Source organism: Polypterus senegalus, chromosome 4 (genome assembly GCF_016835505.1).
Source record: "Polypterus senegalus isolate Bchr_013 chromosome 4, ASM1683550v1, whole genome shotgun sequence".
Taxonomy (NCBI): Eukaryota; Metazoa; Chordata; class Cladistia; order Polypteriformes; family Polypteridae; genus Polypterus; species Polypterus senegalus.
This window is the reverse complement of record NC_053157.1, coordinates 48,531,732-48,546,011: the sequence shown is the minus strand read 5'-3', so window position 1 is coordinate 48,546,011 and position 14,280 is coordinate 48,531,732. Positions and strand designations below refer to the sequence as shown.

The 14,280-nt window shown below is 37.2% G+C and overlaps 1 protein-coding gene across 1 annotated transcript in view; it reads left to right on the top strand.

Annotated features, from left to right (window-relative positions):
- Positions 1–14,280, top strand: part of LOC120528699 (kinesin-like protein KIF27) — a 77,782-nt gene that overhangs the window by 56,794 nt on the left and 6,708 nt on the right. Inside the window, exons 14-15 of the mRNA XM_039752855.1 lie at positions 3,570–3,776; positions 13,963–14,161. Coding sequence (XP_039608789.1) covers positions 3,570–3,776; positions 13,963–14,161 — 406 coding nt within the window. The remainder of the gene's footprint in view (positions 1–3,569; positions 3,777–13,962; positions 14,162–14,280) is intronic.

Here is a 14,280-nt window from a genome sequence, read left to right as displayed (position 1 = left end):
CATCTCATGTTTTATGTACCACAACAGAATGAAAAAAATGCAGGACTTATATCTGAACTCTCCATTCCTGAAAAGCATTTTATACAGTACCAGAAAAAGGGCCAAGTTTGTAATATTTTGGAAATGTGACGCTGTGCTCGAAAGTTGTTGTAGAGTCGTGTAATTTGTTAGTAATCTGACGTGCTTGGGGTGAAACAAGGTCAGCAACTACAGATGTAAAATTTGATATCCACTCTGCTTAGAAGTCCTGTGATGTGCACCAGGAAATGTATGTGAAGTGATCTATTCTGTACTAGAAAAACATTTGATTTATTTGCATAAATGAAGTGTTGTAAATGGAAAATATAACACAAAACCGAGGTGACTTTTTTCTAAACAGTTGTTTACACCAAAAGATTATTTAAAGATATTTCTTGCAGTAATAATTCAATTAATATAAATTGACTTTTTCTTTACTATAGAATTTTTTGTTGGCCTTCAATAACAGTGATTTCGTTACTACAGGGCTCTGTCTGTTTCTTCACTTGTTTAATGACCATCTTCTGGATTTCTACAGGTTGGCTTGTTGTCCCTTAAATGTTGGGGATGGTACTGCACAGATTTTTATGGCCATTCTGCTGCTAGCATCCTTTAGACCAAACACACAAGACAGAATGCAAATTTAACCCCAGATCATGGCATACATTATGTTACTGTTGGACACATGTAAAATACTCACCCTTGCAAAGCTTCCTATCATAAGAAGTGTGGTCTCTTGAGCCAGTGTTACATTACTTGGCATCTAGTTCAAAGGGATGTCAAATTTGATGACTGCTGTTGCTGATCCTGTTATCCGAGAATGTCAGGCTACACCACTAGAAAACACCAGGGACCTCATGCATAACGCTGTGTGTAGAATTCACACTAAAACATAGCATACGGACAAAAGCGAAAATGTGCATATACATAAAAAATCAAGATTCATAAATCTGTGAGAATGCCAACTTCCACGTTCTTCCGCTCCATAAATCCCAGTCAGCGTGAACACACGCCTGCTGCCACTCCCCAAACTTCTCCCAGAATTACGCCTCTTTAAATATGCAAATCAATATAAATAGCCTTTAAGCTCAGTGTTCTGAGAAAAGGCAATGGCAAAAGCATGGGGGAAAATAGAAGAATTTCAGCGAATACCACATGGAGGCAAGGAAAAACATACTATTTGTTGGTTTAAACAGTGGTATAAACAACAAAAGGAAGTTTATCGAGTGACATAGAGTGTCGGAGAAACTTGAAAGCTCAAGTTCACAAAGTCACACAGTGCCCAAAATAAAAAAGAAGTTGTCAGATATCAAATTCGCCATGAAAAGGCAAGTCGTAGCCCACCGTCTGAGTGTCATATGAAAGCTTATTAGGGTACTGAGAAAAGAAAAAAAAATAGGGACACAGTGAGAAAAAGATGGAAATGTCAAGTTTAATCTCAAAATTGCTACTTTAATCACGTAGCTTATTTTGTCATTAAAGTAGAACATCATTAACTCCATCTTTAAATCGTTTAATTTACTAGTTTCTCAAATACTATCATAACTGAAGTAGCAGGTTAAATGCTTTGTTTTGTATGTGTTCTTCTATGTGCTCTGTGTGTGAATCACTACATGCTTCTTAAACGGGCTTTCTCTTCCTCCAACAGGACACAGAATCCATTACATTTGTGATATTACAGCTCTCTAAATAATTAAAATACTGAGGTGTATACTTGATTTCATTTTCATGATGATAGGAGTTAAAGCATATTATTAAACATGGGAACACAGTGGCGCAGTGATAGTGACAAGCTGGCACCCTGTCCAGAGATTGTTCTTGCCTCTCGTAAGATGCTTGCTGCGCTGTGTGCAACCTTCAATGAAATAATTTATTGCAGCAGTACTCTCTTTCAAACGTACTAACCTCCAATTCCTGTCTTTCCTTTTCTTTCTCCAAGTAACCGATCGCCACAAAATCAGCTCTGTAATAGATGTTAAGCCACCTGTAAGCTTAGAACACCAAAATCTTTAAGGAACATTGAAATATTTTTGTAGTACATGTTTAATTATTCTATCCATCTATCCTTACAGTGTTGCCAGCCCCAGCAAGAATACAGTGCGAGGCAGGAATAATTGCTGAACTAGCTAGCGCTGCAACACTGTGTCCTCACATGTTTAATTATTAACAATATACATTATTTAAATGATGTTAACCAATTATCTGTATAACGTAATAAACATATTTTGCTGCATTTCATCTTAAAAATGATATTGTCATCATATGTAAATACACACTTTATAAAGTGGCTCAGGTTGTGCAATATTATAACTGTATCGCAAGTTAGAGTGAGGTAATTGTATTAATAAGTACAAACAACAGTTCTACAAGGAGCAGTTGATGGACTGATTGAGTGTGTTTCTGAAACTCGATGTGCAAAAGGTTCTGAAGTGTTTGCCATATGAGAGCAGTTCAATAGACTGCGCATGGCTGAGGCAGCGTGTGCTAGATGCTGTATACTGATAATTCTTTTTCCAATTGGCTGCTGTAGAGCTGTGTTTCCACACTCAGATACAGTGGAATAAATACTTTAGAGTAACAATGCTAAAGCAGCTATAGTATTTCGAATAGTTTGGATCTTATATTGTTACAGGTTAATTACAATCAGATGCCTTAAACTAATAAACAATACGCGGTTAATTTCAGTGTATTTCATAAAGCCATGTCAGGGATATGGATCTAAAAAAGACAGGGAAACCACAGAAACAAAAGCACTGCTTTGACGCTGGGTGCCACCAGATAGCAAAACTGAGCAGAGAACTTGCGTACGTCAAGAATTTAGCTGGCATGAAAATGAGCATGGCTTTACACCAAGCTTAGGTTTTGTACATCATGATTTGAGCGTGGAAATGGGGGTATACAACATTTTTGTGTGTACGCACTGTTTATACATAAGCCCCCAGGTATGTCAAATTAACACAGTTTCATATTTCTAATATATTATGGGTGAGCCCCTTGATCTGACGGCCAATAACCTGCTGCCTGTCAGAGCCAGTGGTGTAAAAGTGTTTTACAGGTACAGCGAAGTCCTCTGAAATATTTGTCAGTCTGTATGTAAAACACAAATCATCAGACGCACAATCCTCTCTTCTGTTTGCAAGGTCCTAATCACCCACTTTCCATATTCTTTGTAGCTGCATTAAATGCACTGTACTTCCAAGTGAGCCTTCACAGGTTCTCAGCTCTCACAAACATACAAGCCTGCCTCTAGAACTTAGGAAAAAGTAAAGCTGTATGATATTAATGATTGGTTGGACTGAGTTTCTTTGTTATACTACATGACAACAGTCAAGGGAGAGTGCTGCGACTGCCTCTAACTCGCCAAGATTACATATTAAAGTCTGAAAAGCACTGGAATAGTTGTAATGTCATAATGTAATATGATAAGGATTTTAGACCACTTACAGAGGACTTATTTGTTTGCCTCCTGCCACTTACAGTACCTTTTATGTATATTTTTGAGTTATTTGTGCAAAGTAACAATCCTTATAACTGTTTCTCTTGCTTCTTAGGAGGAGCATATTCTTTATCAACTGGAGGAAGGATTAGAGGTCATGGATGCTGCTATTCAGTATAAAGAAAAGATTATTCAGAATTGGGGGAACTCTCCCTTATCTTCAGCTGACTTCATAATGCATAATGAGGTTGGAGCCTTGATCAAACTAAGCACACTTTCTTCGTTGGAACTTAAAGCTCTGCTATTCAAATATTTCAATAAGGTAAGCACTTAAGCTGGTAACGTCAAAAAATACATAAGGTAGTCATTTTAATTTTCTATCACAAACAAGATGTTTTATTATTTAACTCCATCAGAATAGGACTGTGAATGGCAAAGGTTAAATCTTACTTTTGACTTGTACTGTACCTGTGCACTCTTCATTAGAATAGGATCTGAAGAATAAGTGGAAGCTGTTAGGAGACTGTTGTTTCCACGGATTATCTTGAGAAGACAAAAGACAGAGATGTAAACATGAACCAAAATTTATAGTCAGTTCCAGGCTAAAAAGTCCAAAAAGCTGGTGAATCAAAAAATATAGAACAGGTAAGCAAACCAGGAGATACAACAGAGACAAAAAAGGGATTGTAGAACTTTGAAACAAACCCAGAACTTGGCCTACTGAGAAGGAATCGAACTAAGACATTTGATTGTTTTTTATTATAATAATGTAATGATGATAATGATAATGTGCTTTATTTGCGATTTAGAATTTTCTAGTATGCAGAATTTATTCTTTGTACACCCCAACTTTTTAGGGTCAGAGCACAGGGTCAACTATTTGTACAGCGCCCCTGGAGCAATTGCAGGTTAGTAGCCTTTCTCAAGGGCTCAACAGAGTGGCATTCCTTTTGTCACTGCCAGGATTCTTTGAGTTATCAGCCTAGATTGTTATTCCAAGTTACATTTATAATTAGAATCATATTTATAATGGAAGTCTGATTAGGTCAAAAGTGCAACCGTTGTGGTCATGGGACATGCAACTCTCAATCACAACACGTGTCTCTTGAGGTCACATGATGTCCCAAATGCATTGCATAAATAACACAAAACTTCCAAGAGCTGAAATAGAATTCAAAACTGTTGAAAATCTTAAATACAAAAATGAGGAACACCACAAAAAGTGCAACCAAAGGGTATAGTTATAACTGAAGCATTATACAGAGTTGTTTAATTAAAAATGGAGGCTTTTAAAAATTAAATAGATGTCACAGCGAATGTGTACACTTCATTTTGTGGAGCTTTACTCTGTAAGGGATTCAGCAGGCCTGTCTTAACAGGCTAGTGTATTATACTTGTTGTTGGTACTATTTTGGATTTTTTAATACACAATGCATGTAAGGCAACTAGTGACGATACAAATTTGTTTTACTATGAAAATGTACATCTTGAACTTTATTATTATTGTTTTCCTGTCCTTGAAAGGCCTTCAATAAAACTAGAATAATGCAGGACTTGATAGTCTGTTTTTTTTTTTTAACTGGAATCTTGTGGCAATAACTAAATCAACTGTAAAACTTAAAAAAAAAAACACTTGATGTGTCATAAATATGTTGTCTACGTATTTATACTACAAAGTGGAGCATTCCTAAAAAAAATGGTTATAGCAATAAAAGGTAATTTTAGCTGATGTGAACATAGCTATTGTAGTTGTATTGTGATGTGTACTGAATATACTGAAATTTATAAGTGTTTTTTAGCAACTTTGGCAATAATGCTTGAGTTAGGAGAGTTAGGAGAGTCTATCTATTAGTCAGCAGCATACTGGTGCCAAGAATACTTGAAGGACCGAGGAAAAAGTAATTTTACCAAAGCAGTACTTGGAAATTGACAAATAAATGGACAATAGGGATGGAAATCTGATCTGAATTTTTACTTGGACAATTTCATTGCAACAGTATTGTTTCTATTTTAGTTTTAAGGCGTCTCAAAATTGTTTCTGTTGAGAGGATGAGAGACACCTACAATGAACAACTGACTGTAGAAGAAACAATGGCCATCAGTTTCATTGTTGCATGAATTCATCTTGCTCAAGAGACTGAAAAAAGTAAGCTTCTGACCTAGTGAACTTAGAGAGCATATTTATGGACTGGACTCCTCAGAAATGGCCCATTACATATTTTGGGACATGATTCATATTGATCATAGCCCATTATTACTGCTCCCAAGTGCACACACTTGGTGTTTTACAACTGAGAGTTTAAAAACCCTTTCTATTATTTATTAACAGGTACTTCTCTTTTAGCTCTTCTGGTGTCTAATAGTAACTGCCTATGCTGTACTGTTTGTGTTAGGCAAGTCAGAGTTATTCTGATTATGTTGGAAAAATATTAATAAATGTAGTCAACCATATTGGGTCATAGAAATCAAAAACAGGACAAAACAGTAATATAAATTTGTATTCAACATTTGAGAAAATGGAAAAATATGGACTGATTCAAAAAGTCACTCTAAGATGGAAACTGAAGCTCAGACTTAAGTGTCAACTGTTAATTACATACTTTCATTTTCTTATGGCTGTGAACTTTGTCAGAAAATAGGTGTGACCCTCCTTCAAAACAAAAGTGAAGGTGTCCATAATTCACAAATGAACAGGAAATTCACAGAAAATGCCACAGCATGAACGCACACATCCATGAAGTGTCATCCTTCAACACACCCATTACACTTGGCAGGAAATTTTTGATGAAAGGTGCTGGGTTGAGCAGAAACAAGCAGATCACCGAGAATTGCTCAAGAAAGACCTTCTAGATAAAACCTGCACTTACCTGGAAAGTAATGGAATTCACCCTCAAAAATACAAATGTCACTTATTTTTTGGACTTCATAACCAAGTCAGTAGACGAATTGGGAGAGCATGGAGGGTCATGAGGTCACTGGAAAGGGGTGTGTGGCACTCCCGATATCTATGCAGAATGACGAAGGTCCAAGTCTTTAGAGTCCTGGTGCTTCCTATCTTGCTATATGGTTGACAGACATGGTCGCTATCCAGTGACCTGAGACTAAGACTGGACTCCTTCGGTACTGTGTTTCTTCGGAGAATCTTTGGTTTGACTTTGTGTTGAACAAGTGGTTATTCATGGAGTCCTGAATGAGGCACATTACCTGCATTGTGAGGGAGTGTTAAGTTACGGCACTATGGCCACGTAATGCGATTCCCAGAAGGTGATCCGGCTCACAGGATCCTCATTGTTGAGGACCCGAGTGGCTGGACCAGGCCAAGGGGACGCCCACATAACACCTGGCTGTGGCAGATAGATGGTCATTTCCAGAAGGTGGGACTGGACCATGTGTTTCCCTGTGGTGTTGCAAACCAGGATCCCGACCTGTATCGTCATGTGGTGGGTGTGGCAAGGTGCTGTACCAGTGCATATTCCCCAACCTCACCTGATTCTCAAGTGAAAGTTACTTAAAGAGGAAGATGATAGAAGGAGAATGGGGAGACTGGCACCATAGTTTTTTAAAGGCACACCTTTTAAGAGGAATTCTAAGGAGGTTTACAATACAAGATAATAGGGGTTGGTGGTAAATAATTAAAAACCAACATAAAACAAAGAACTCTTAAAAGCAACTGTTCATTTTTATTATAAAAAAATGTAAGGAATATTGAAACCTCTGTTGCACATATCAATATTCAATTATATTGTAAAACATGGAATAATGGTTTGTGAACAATGATGCACTTGCTGGGAACTTGGCAGATCATGTGGATCATGTCTGCCCTTGCTGTCCTCTACATCATGTACTCTCTCATTTTGTCTGCTCAGGAATTCCCTTTGACTCAGTGGTCATTTGTGACTCATCATAAATATGCATTTCATAAGGACATGAAGGGAATCATCTTGTGTGATGAATCTACATCTGAGCCACATCCATGGTGGAGTAAAGCAGGGTTGTATCATTGCAGCCCACCCTTTGTGGCATTTTCAAAGGCCTTGGAGACTAAGTGGCCGAATGATTTGGAAAAATCAACTATGGATTTCCAAAATCTGCAGCCCCACATCCACCTCTGGAAGTTACGAGAGCCCTTAAACGGCAGATTGTAAAAAGACATCCATAAGACATACTCCTTGCTCAGGTCAGGTTAGTGATGCTGCTTACACCCTGCCACAATGTATGGGGACAACATACCCACCATCAGATCATTTATTACCCAGATATAAAAAATGAACATTCAGAAAGTGCCCATGCATCAGTGTCAAAAACTCCCTAAGAATTTATGCTTGTGATAGACAGTCATGAAAAAATAAGTACACCCCATGAAATGTTTCTTCTGTTTTAATACTAGGGGACTTTGCCCCCTGCTCGCTTCGCTCACCAACCCCCAGCCTGCACTACGCGCCAGCCACTTCACTTCTCTGCCGCTCGCGTATGTGGATTTCACTTTCACCAAACAGCAAATCTTTTAATTCTCATAGATTCGCCTCGTCATTGGGAAGAAACACTACTTTTCCCCGATGGCAGCACGAAATAGACAATCTACAAGTCTCTGACTTAAAGTTTAAATCCGAACAATATATTCACTCTCTTTTCGCTGTTCCATTATTTTTACTGAGTAATAATTTCCGTTTATTTGCGCTAATGCGATCTTTATCATTTTTTTGAAACTTTCGAATTTTCGTACTTCCATTATCTCTAACCTGCTCTGCATGTGTACTGCGCTGTTTTTTAATCCTTTACGCCGTTCTACTTTGTCATCTACTCTTTGTCTTTTATTTCCAACCCCAGGTGTGGTCAACTCTCTTGGCACAAAGTCTTGTGGGACGTGAAAGTATCTCTCTGAAAAAGCCACGTCTTGTCCCAGGATTTTTTTATTATAATAGAAAGATTTTTCTATTTTAATATATGTGGACATTAAGATTTTTTTCAAGAACATTTTTAATATTCGTTACTGTTGCCCAGTACCACTCATCATTATGGTTTATAAGAAACTTTGATAAGTTTTACCAATCCATTACTACAAACTACATGGATTAAGTAACAAAAAACAAAAATACCAGTTTACTTCCATGTAAATAAAATCTTGATGATAGAGTCAAATTTGTCCTATTGAGTTAAGATGAGATTTAGATTCAACAAATTTCAAAACGTCGAGAAAAGTTGATTTTTCCATGTCAGTATATGTGTGTGAGTCTGTGGAAACTTCCAATAGATCTTCACGTCTTCAAATCACAATTCGTCTTGGAAAATTTTACTTTTATGCATTTTACATTTTTTTTTTAGGGCGCTGTGTAGAGGTGCTGGATAACTATGTCCCAGAAAAGACAATATATTTTTCAGCGAGCAGTTTCTGAGATATCTGCCCAGAAAGCCAAGACATATGTACAATGATAACATCTGAAAAAATCGACTTACCTTCTACAAACGAGTCAATCGTGTTTATCTTGTTACAGGCTCTAGGCCTATTGTTTTAGATCCAGTTTCATCCAATATTTATTACCACATTCTTCAAAAACAGTTTGACCCATGTCCAGTGATAACTGCTGTTGAAATTGCTTAATTTAACTGGGATTTTCGCATTCTGCTCCATTTAGTCATTGGACCATGTCTATTAATTTGCAAGATTTTTTCACAAGTAATTCTGAGATACATAATTTATTCAAATATACATGTATGCACACAGAAATGCACGCACACTGCCACACGCAAACATATGGACACGCACCCACACAACACTAAAAGAAATTCATAAGTGAAGATGATTCATAGCTTGTTTTCCCTACCAGAACATATACTGGATGATGAAGAAAAAGAAATTAACATATTCTCACACACACATACACAAACACACACACACACTCCTATAAAGGTGGACATGCGCAAAGACATTAAGTCACCCTGTACCAGTCTGTTGTTTACTTCATTTGTCAATTTCCTATTCTTTTTAGTCTACATAATAAATATCATATAAGTTAATGTACTTGCTTCTATTTATATTATTGTATTGTACAATCAGTTGTATTGTAAAAATTTCCATCAAGTGATTTCCAGCAGTTACAGTATAATTTACAAGGATATACCTACCATGTGAGCCATTCCATGCTGATTTTTTGGGTGGAGTATTCCTTTAAGCCTAATGTCACAGTGCAATGAAAACGACTTTAAAATGATGGGTCTCAATTAATGGGCTGCATCTAAATATGTGAAAATACATTTACCATATGCAGGAGCAACAGTGATGCTTTATCAGTTAAACAAATAACGAAAAAGGGAAAAAGTGAACTAAAAAACCTGATGTAAAATGATGTAAAATATAGGATGATTAGTCTGATGATCCTGGCATTTCCTAATGTAATTTAAGATATTCACACAAGACAGTGAAATACCTTTGAACTTTGGTTCACTCCAAGGCTGAAAATGTTAGGTTGCACATGAAATATGCAATGACAAGATATGCTCCAGCTATGTTAGGGAGGATGAAACAAGTAACACAAGTCAACAGAGCGGGAAAAAAAATGACATTTATATTAAAGTATTAAATAACCAATATTACAACACTTTTAACTCAAGAGAAATTAAACTAGTTTTTTTGAAAACCACTCAATTTATTTTAATAGTGTGTTTTTGTTTAGCTAATAGATCAGGAATGCCACAAACCACTGGCATATTTAAGGGCTGTATGTCCTTAGGTTTTATTACAAAACAAAACAGCATCCCAGTTCTTGCATGATGATAATAATGATGTGTGGCAAGATGGAAAGACAGCAGTTTACAACAGTGAGAACTAAGGCATAAAAAACAAGTACTGTACTGTGGTCAGAAATCTTCCCTGGTTTTTGGCAGTTGAAACATTAGTGAATGCTTGTCAACATGTACCTGGACAAAATATTTGGAAAAGATCTTTGTACCTAAATATTTTAATAGTTATATTATGCTGTGTATGCAATTTTCTTGCATCACTTCATGGTTTATTTCAGCATCATGTTCAATATAACTACTAGTTGTTGAGGAATAATTTATATTTACAGTAAAATATCCTCAACCATCTTTATTTTCTTCTGATTCCTCTCTTCCTACCAGATTAAAGGCTTATAGGAATACTGGGCACAAAGAAGGAAACTATTCAGAAAATGTTGTCAGCCCACCACAGGTCCCACTCGCTCACATACTCATCCATCAGTTTTTTATGCTTTAGCTGGCCAACTTAGAGATGCCAAATGACCTGGTATAGACTTTAAGATGCAAATGGAAGGTAGAATACTAGATTAGGGAAAGAAAATCACACACAGGTAAACGAACATAAAGAGAACCCTCACACAGTGTCTGGGTCCACATCACATAACCCACTGGAATGCAAATGGGGGTGCCGTTAAACTGGAAAAAATCAATGACTCAATATTTTTTTTAAATTTGCAAGAATTAATTTATGTTGTTGTAAAATAGCTTGTCAAGCCATTGCTTGATCTTTCAACTGTTTTAATTCCAATGAGAAACCACAATGGGCTTTTTTTTGTCAGATAACTCTCTGAAGTGGGAAGGGAAAGGAAGTTGTGATGTGTTTTTTAAACATGCTTTTTTATTGTTTATTAGGCAAGTATATCTCCACACCACACACACACACACACACTTACAGTATGTGCATATGTTATCAGTAAAACCCGAAAATTGGATAAACCTAGCATTTGCCACTGTAAAGCATGCATTATCCAGCAGACCTGGATAAAGCTAGAATAACATGTGACTTTCTAACTTTACCCGGGTAATCTCTTTGGATAATGCAATGCTAGGTTTATCCAATTTTTAGCTTTACCCATAATGTAAAGTTTTAATTATATTTGTTGTCACAAAAACAACTCAATCAACAAAACAGCAGCATTGAATAATTAATTATTGTACCAAATTATTAATATTAGAATAATGTGTAAATAATATTAAAATTATTATGATTTGCTGTTAGGTGCATCAGCAATTCTAAATTGTCCTTAGTGTGCGCTTGGTGTGTGGGCGTGTGTGCTCCCTGCGGTGGGCTGGCGCCCTGTCTGGGGTTTGTTTCCTGCCTGGGATTGGCTCCGGCAGACCCCCGTGACCCTGTAGTTAGGATATAACGGGTTGGATGATGGATTGATAGATGGATGAATGAGTAGAATGCAGTGCATTCTGTAAAATATTATTTCAATCCAATTATGGACAGATTATTGCTTGCATTTTATGCATTAGTTAACTTAATCTATACTAATAAAAGGCAAAGCCCTCACTGACTCACTCACTCACTCACTCACTGACTCATACTAATTCTCCCAACTTCTCGTGTAGGTAGAAGGCTGAAATTTGGCAGGCTCATTCCTTACAGCTTACTTACAATGGTCATAATTGGAACCTACTTACGTACATATATACGGCCATAGCCTGCAGCTCGGTCGCCGTGTGAGGCGGAGTTGCGTCCCTCATCATCACACCTCCCACGTAATTGAGTGCCTGCCCATATAAGGCCGTCCGTCAGCAGCAATCCAATAGACACGCTGCCGCTAAATATTCGCGGGTGAAGGACTGTGCTTATGCAAACGAAGATGAGATGGTCAGGGATAGACTAGTGTTTGGCACAAACTCAGCGAAAGTGCGAGAGAAACTTTTAAGTGCTGGGTCTTAGCTAACATTAAATAAAGCTGTGGACATCGCAAGATCGCACGAGATAGCACAAGCACAGCTGAGAACCTTCGATGCATGTACTCCGAGCTGCTCACGTGAACTGACTGTGAACGCAGTACGCAGAGAACAAGCAAGAGCTCCAAAAGGCGCTGAAAAAAAAAACGCATTATACAATTGAGAAGGCAGCAGAAGAATATGAAGCGAGTGACGCATGTTCTTCATACTTCATACAGTAAGTGCAGCTACTGCGGAAACAAAGCACGGTGTAAACCTTAAGTTTAAATTAAGTTCATAGACACGCTGCCGCTGGCGTTTGTCATGCTTAAGACGAATATGATATTCGCGAGATACAAGTTTAATGAGAGGACGCAGGGTATAAACGAGACTTTTGATCACTTTGTAACGGAGTTAAAATTGCTGGTGAAGGACTGTGCTTATGCAAACGAAGATGAGATGGTCTGGGATAGAATAGTGTTTGGCACAAACTCAGCAAAAGTGCGAGAGAAACTTTTTTACGTTCATAGACACGCTGCCGCTAAATATTCTCAGGCAAATCCACAACTTAATACCGGGAATGCCTGTTGGACATCTTAGATTCACGAGTACCGATTTGGGTAGTGATCACTTCGATGAATGAAACTTGTTATCTTTACAACAGTTGACAACGAAGATGAGATGGTCAGGGATACTCTAGGCAAACATGGAATGTAACTTGAACACAACACATCCTCCAAATACGAACCTGATTGAAACAAATAATGATAATCAAATCCTTGATGACAGCAACACTCATAACAGTCACAAAACAATTACATTGACAATCATGTTACGTTATTTTTAAAATGTTTTCCTTTTCTTTTTCATAACTTCTTTAACACACTAGGCCTACTTCTCCGCTGCGAAGCACGGGTATTTTGATAGTATGACTATATTCAGCAGATAAGGAACTAAAGCATTTATTTTTTTACCATACTATGGGGCTCGGCCTCCTGATCGCTTCGTTCGCCAACCTCTGGAGGCAGGTGTTGGGTGACTACTATCTCGCAGTGAAGCTTCTCGAAGGGCTCCATTAGAGAAAGCGATTGTATTTAAAGAGATCATATATCGAAAAGTATGCAGGGTGCGGGACCAAGATGGTTTGATCCTTAGTTATTATAGAGAGAACCTGATTATTTCACTACAACTGTCTATTTTAAATACCAATGTTTAATAAAATATAGTAAAAGGTACAAAAGTAAAAGTAGAAGTAAAAATGTAAAATGTAATAAAAAGCAAAAAATTTAATTACATTAATGCATAGTCAAAAACAGTATTACAATTAACTTTATCCTCTAATTTACATTCCATAAACGTCTTTTTTCCATTGCTTTTCGCACATTGTACAGGATATTTTTTTTTCTTGTTCATTTATTGGACAACTCTCTTTGTTCTTGATTTTTATTGCAGCTCTTTTTTGTTCATTTTCTTTTTTTCGATGTTCATTATCAGCTCTTGCCGCTCTTTTTCTATCGCAGTCTAAAATTTGACGTTTTTAAGTAGATAATTTGCTTTTCTGCTTTGCCATTATAACCAACTGCATTGAAGGGTGAGTTTGCACTGAGTGTGCCACGGGGTGGTATGGAGAGAGGATGTGCACAGTAGGAGTAATGATTGGACAAGCAGTGTGGAGGGGAGTGATCAAGGCTGAATAACACGGACACGATGGAAAACGTTTTTAGTATAACAGAGAGAAATGTCAATACATTTAATGGAGGAAAATGAAAAAAAACTGAGCAAAGATGTCCATAAAGCGTTTAATAATTTCTTGCTACATGTTTCTTTAGGTTGTGTGTCTTCGAGAAGCTGAAAGAAAATTACAGTTAAACTCTGACAGAATGGAAATTCAAGTCAAAGAAAAGGAAAGTGTTATACGACAGCTGGAGTCTTCTCTGGTTCGTCTTAGTGTGGAAGTCAAAAGCAAACTGACTCTTCAGCAAAAGGAGCATGAACAGAGAATGCAGTTGCTGCTTAGAGAGTTCAAAGGTATTAAAATGCTACTAATACTAAATACATACAATCAGTCTGAATGGTAGTTTTAGCTTTAAACATCTTTCATTGATATACGGATATTAATATAAGGTGTTACCAGGTTGATAGATAGT